Genomic DNA, 6,751 nt, shown 5'->3' on the forward strand with positions numbered 1-6,751 from the left:
AACAAGATCAAGGGTTGCAATAGGGCCCCAAAGAGAAAGGACTGACACTCTGAAGCAATAGATAACAAACCAATTGTTACCCATCCAAAGACCTATAACAAGATAGAATGCATTGATTCTGCTCAAAATCTTCCAAAACCAAAAGATCTTTAAAAGAGCAATGCTGAGACCAATCACTAAACACAGAGATACCTCTAAAAGTAATGGTAGATGCAGGCTGAGACTTATGAAGGAAGATAGTACTGGAGTTTTTTTCAGTCTAAATGCTCCAAAGGATCACTACAATTAGTATTAACAGGGATTTATGTAGACCTCTTTGAGAATACGAGGGAATCCACTTGATGGGAAGGGGTGTGGATTACCAGGAGGAGCTTAGATTCCCCACATGGACCACAAACAGTCCCATATAGGAGAGATGGAGCAAGTAAAGAAAATATGGTTCCAGGGTTTCAGTAAAATCATCACAAAACAAACAATCCCCGAAGTATCTTCCACATTTTTTAAAGATAGATCTCACTGGTATTTAGCTTGTCGAGAGCAGTGAGACACATGCATGAAGCATTTGAGCTTAGATGAAATACAAAGGAACCATGGGGATGAGATGATATTTGTTGCAACAGTGATACCATGTCAAACTTGTAACAACCCAATCAGAAGTCGGAAATTGGTGGGCCAGTGTGGGGTGCCATCATGGGAATCGGTGAAATACATGACAATCGGTGAAATATAAGCATTCTCATTGGTTATAAATTTGATATAGTATCACCGTTACAATGAAGTTTTTTTCTATAAAGACATGGCCAATACCCCTTAAACTCCTCTAGCATTAATGAACCTACATAAAGAAGCGGTAGAGAAGTTTCTAGAGCTATTTATCTTGAAGATAAGATTATCAAGTTCAGAATTGTAATGGAAATCATTAAGGATTCGTTTGATTCATGAAAAAAACTTTTCTTTTTAGAAAGTAACTTTTTAGAAAGTTACTTTATAGGAATATAATTTTAGTATATTTGGTTGACCATGTGAAATGACTTATTGAAAAATGACTTATGTTTAGTTGAGTATCCATTTTCTTGAGAAAACTATATAAAATACCTATTATACCCTTAATAGATATAAAATCAGACCTTTTTGTATTCAAATTTTATATAAATAATAATATTATATTTATATAAATATAGATATAATATTAATATATTATAATATAATATTAGATCATAATAATAAAATATAATACTAATATATTTATGTCAATATTATATTAATATAATATTAATACTTTAATATAATTTACTAGTAAAGATGTAAATATAATATTAACATTAATATTGATATATTCATACAAATACTATATTAACTCATAAAAATATTATATTAGCATAAATATTAAAATAATATTAATATTTTATAAGTATTATAATATTCATATAAATATATTATATTATATTAATATAAAAATTAGGATAATATTATATTAGTATTTATAAGGATAATATTTAAATGATATTTTTCAAGAATTTATATGCTTCATAATCACATATTTACAAAAGCATCATCATCATTGTTTTTGATTTACAATCTTAAAGAGATATTTTTGGAAAGAAAAAAGTCCTCAATTTTCATCCCATAGGAAGTCCCAAAACTCACCACCTCCTTGAGTTTCTACTTCCCATGAAACATGAGAAGTATCTTTTCATGGAAAGAGCCTTTTTCATTCTCTCTCCTCTTAAAACTCCAACCAAATAAGAGAACTATTTTTCACTTTTCAAGAACTACCACTTCTCCCCTCCACTTTCGTGAACCAAACAAGTCCTAAGGAGAAAGTGTAGTTGATGCCATTCAGCTTATGCCTATAAGGATAGAATTGAGCTACATTTGAGGTTCCATGAGTGACTTCGTAAATTGAAAAATTGACTCACCATAGCATATGAAAGATAAAAATTTGGACGTAGTGTTTTGAGAGGGACAATGATTAACCATGCATCTTTCCAAAAGAGAATAGAAGTACCTTTACCCATGATAAATTGAGTCCTATTCCAAAGAGGGAAAAGAATTAACAATATCCATCCACATGGGATAGTAATTCCTATTTTGTTTCGAAGAAGCTGAGAATTTAATTTATTCATTGTTTTTTTTTTTTGAAGTGCCTACTAATAGTGAAAGTCCTCTAGGAGGTGGGGCTCCCTTTTAAGAAACCTCCAATCCCATTTGGAAAGAAAAGCAATGTTAAAATTATTAAGATCGTTAATTCTAAACCCTCCTCCATCTTTGAAAATGCAGACTGTATTTCAATACACTTTGCAAGAAGGCCCATTAACATGATCCATGCCCTTTCATAGAAAAGCTCTTCTTAACTAGTCTATTTTTTTCTTTATGACCCATGCTGGCAATTTAAAGAGAGACATATAATAAATAGGCAAGGCCGAAAGAACGTTGTTGATAAGAGTGTGTCTTCCTCCAAAAGAAAGGAATTTTCCTTTTCATGCCACAAGTTTGACTAAATTTTTTGGATCAGAGGTAATGAAACTGATTTAGAAAGGTTTTTGGACTTTAAGGGAAAGCCTTTGTACTTAAGAGGGAGGAGAGAAGACTTGCAGTTCAGAAAGGCTAACTAGTCCTCAGAAAAGACCACATTTGGATGGATAGGGGAGAATGAGCATTTTTGGAAATTGATTGATAAATTAGTGACCAATTCAAAGCTATAACGAATAAACTTAAGAGTAGCCAAATGGTCCTTCCTAACTATGGCAAATATCAAAGTATTATCCATAAATGCAGATTAATTCCATTGAAACAAAAGGATGTACTTAGCATTTCAAACAGATTGCAGTGGGCTGCCTTATTGATAAGTTTGCCAAAAGCATTAGTAATAATAATAAAAAGAAAAGATGATAAGGGATCATCTTGTCTCACACGCCTCTTGCATATAATCTAATTTTCAATATTGCCGTTCGTATTAACCACCACTTTAGAGGAAGAAAGAACATTTTTGATTCATTGAATCCATTTAAGAGGGAAACCTTTATGAGCAAGCAATCTCAAAAGGAAATCAAAATTAATCATGTTGAAGGTCTTAGAAAAGTCTTCCTTACAAATGATACTTTCCAAAGCTCTTTACTGGCAAAGCAGAGAACTTTATTAGCACAGATGATATTATCCATGACTAAGAAACCTTTGTCATAGGCAGCTTGAGGGTGATCGACCAAGAGACGTAGGAATGGATAAAGAAGGGTAGCTAGGACTTGGGAAATAATTTTTTCTAGATGGATAAGATTTTCTCCTATTTCATAAATAAATGTTATTCATGAAAAATAATTTATTCATCTTGAAAAAAGTGAGAACATGGGAAAAATGGCCAATGAGAAAATTGATCAGCTTTCTCATAATATTTACTCACAAAAGAATAGGCCCTCAAGAGAAAGGTCAATTAATTAAAGGATGTTGATTAGATAATTGAAGAAATCTACTATGACTCGATGTGGTTGTGGATCACTGTTGCACTGATCAAGCTTATAGGTAGCGTTGAAATCTCCACCAATAACCAAAAGATCCAAAAAAAGTGCTACGATTTGAAAGAGTTCCTCCCATAAAAGAGTCTTCTAATCATTATCAGAAGGACCAGATGATGGTGAAGCTCCAAGAAGAGTCCAAAAGATGATAAAACTGGTTGCTAGAGATGGAAAAGGAAAGAGTTTCCTTCTTCAAAATTAAGATTGAAGTGGGCTGAATTCCAACCGGGAAGGATTCCATTGGTTGAGCCGATGGCATTCCAAGCTAACCGGCAATCCACTTGATCTCCAAAAAGAGATCGAAAATATGGAGGGAGTAACCGAATCAAGTTTGGATTCGTCAAGGCTCGCAACAGCACAACCAGAAGAGATTATTAAATCCGAACCACAGGCATCACCAAGGCCCAAAATATTCTAGCATAAAATGGAATTAAGGATGGGAGAAACTCAGGCACAAGATGAGAGAATCAAAGGCAGCTGGATTACCTCATCTCTCTCTTTTTTCCAACTCAACAATTAATTGCAGAATTTTCTCTACCTCTTTGTCGGACAAACAGAAACCACACTGCATGTCTTGCCCAATGAAGAGGAGTATCGTGAGACAATGCATGAAGGGTTCCTACAGCATCACTTGATATATATATATATATATATATATATTTGTGTGGTGTGTGTAGAATTCCTAGTGCAATTGTTTTTTTCTAGTGAAATCAATTCATTGAAGCTGCGCATGCTATTGCTTTGACTCTTAACTCCTAGTTCCTTGGCTATTATTGATGCTAAACCTTTTGTTTCATTTTACCATGTCTTTGAGAAGAATTTAATGTAATTCTCTTGATTATCCCTTTTTTTTTAGAGAAAAAGGGGAACCAAACTTATCATAAATAGATTAAGAGACAACTTAAATGAGTCAACAATTGGTAATAAAGCTAATTGGTGCTATAACCCTAAGGGCTTGCTCTTTGGAAGGTCAAATCTTGGGTAAGCTAAAATTAATTAAAAAAAGAAAAAAGAAATATTATATTAGTAGGGGTCCATGATAAAGCATAACATTAGCCATTGCAAACTGATTGATATACCTAGAGAGTGCTGGACCTTGGTTTAACACTTTACATAAGCATGTTTAAACATGATTATGGCGTGCATAATAAGTCGTATAAAGATGGTTGCTATTATTGTTGTTTTAGATGCATAATGCATGGCAAAACAAAAGCATATGCAAATTGCATGAAATGATGCTCTTCATAAGAATGCATGAATGAAGATATGATTCTTGACATTGATGTGTGGTGTTTGGTACATCTAGAAAAGCTATAATTACGATCCTATGGTAGCGTTTGGTGACCTAAATGGGATCACCATGGTGATCTAAAATCACCAATGATCTGAATCCTGAGGTGATATAATCACCAGTGATCCAAGATCATAATGTTTGGTAGGCCATGGTCTAGTAATTAAAGATCCTCGAATATTTATGAATAACCTATTTGGTATTCTATAGAAATCCAAGATCACTGATTATATAATACCAAAACTATCCATAATATATTCTATAAAAATATATTTATTAATCATATATAATATATTATAAATAAAATATCACTATATTTATTAATATATTAATAATTAATAGATTTTATAAAAATATATTTATTAATCCTATAAATTATTAATCCTATAAAAAATATATTAATTATTATTATATTAATATAAATTATTTATTAATATATTATTAATAATATGATACTTGTAATATATTATTTATTAATATGAATATTTATTTTGATTAGAAAAATGAGGTAAATTGAAGTAATGCATTAAATATTTATTATATAAATATAAAGTATAATAAGATGTTTTTATTCTAATTTAAAATTATCATTAAATCATAATATGACAATAATATGATTAATAATATATTATCATATAATATATATCATAAATATTGTTGGGGAAGATTTCTGATCATGTACGGACATGGTTGGAGTATGTCGGGGACCACCAGAGCGGCGTTCTCACAAAACAAGTTCCAACCGAAGTTGACTTTGGTGAAGATCCTCCGATGGTCAAGTCAGAAATCTGGCACAACAGTCCCGCATGTGCTCAATGCACCTGGTGCTCTCTTGCGACTGCTTCTCCTTCTCCTCTATTGTGCCAGATTCTTGACTTGACCGTTAGAGGGTCCTTGTCAGAGCCAATTTTGGTCAGAACTTATTTTATAGAAACATCGCTCTGGTGGTCCCCAGCATACTCTAGCCATGTCCATACGTGGTCAGAAATCTTCTCCAACAAATGTAAAATATAATATAAAATATAATATAATATTCTATATACAATATTGATATATATATATTAATGGTATATTGATATATCAATTTTTTTTACTAAACTAAGGAGTATTTTTTTCTTGTATCTGAATCCAAGCTCACTGTCTGGGGGTGATCTTGGATTTCTGATCTCGACGACGGGTATCTCATCACTGGGTTGGGAGGCGATTTCAAGAGCGGGGGTGATTTGAAATCATTGTCACATAGATTCACCATGGTGCAACCAAATATGATGATCCCATCACCTTCGCCCACATCATTTTGATCTTAGGTGGATCACCTCATACCAAATGCCCCTTATATCATTAATTTGCATCCAATTATATAAGCTACATAGTTCAGACTTTTTTCTTTGACTACTAACTCACGTGGTGGGGTTGGTGTTTTTCTCCTCCTTTGGCGCCGTACCACCACCACTATGATCGCCAATAGAATTAGTGAAGCCAGAATCACTGCAATGACGACAATGACTGCAGTAGCAAGCGTCTTCTTTTTTCCACGATCATCTACGCATTCGTTCCCGTTGGTGCACAGACCCGGGTTATTTTTCGTCCTAGCATAGACAAAGATCCTCAAATTAATATCAGAATCCAGTGTGGTTATAAAGGAACGTTTTTTTTCCCCTATAAAGCAGCATGGGTGTTAATTATACCAAGAGTGAATTGGATACTGGATAATGAAGCAAACCTTAACTCTAGCAAGCCATTTTCTTGCTTTTGACGGAGATCCATTGGGATCAACCCATCGAGTTGGTTGTTTGATAAATTTCTGAAAGTAGAGATCAACAATACTAGATCATCAATATTCTACATGTATATCTGGCACATGAGTTTCCAACAAGACTAGCTTTTTCTTTTTTCCTGAGAAGTAACAGAGACTAGCTTAAGCTTACAGCATGCGAAGGGATGACAATCC

At 33.1% G+C, this 6,751-nt stretch overlaps 1 protein-coding gene across 3 annotated transcripts in view; it reads right to left on the reverse strand.

Annotated features, from left to right (window-relative positions):
* LOC105037078 (probable LRR receptor-like serine/threonine-protein kinase PAM74) overlaps positions 1–6,751 on the reverse strand; it is a 266,372-nt gene that overhangs the window by 4,105 nt on the left and 255,516 nt on the right. For all 3 annotated transcript variants that reach the window (XM_073251472.1, XM_073251476.1, XM_073251464.1), the window contains 3 exons: positions 6,729–6,751; positions 6,524–6,604; positions 6,205–6,389 (listed from right to left, as the gene is read on the reverse strand). In XM_073251472.1, coding sequence (XP_073107573.1) covers positions 6,205–6,389; positions 6,524–6,604; positions 6,729–6,751 — 289 coding nt within the window. The remainder of the gene's footprint in view (positions 1–6,204; positions 6,390–6,523; positions 6,605–6,728) is intronic.

Source organism: Elaeis guineensis, chromosome 1 (genome assembly GCF_000442705.2).
Source record: "Elaeis guineensis isolate ETL-2024a chromosome 1, EG11, whole genome shotgun sequence".
Lineage (NCBI taxonomy): Eukaryota > Viridiplantae > Streptophyta > Magnoliopsida > Arecales > Arecaceae > Elaeis > Elaeis guineensis.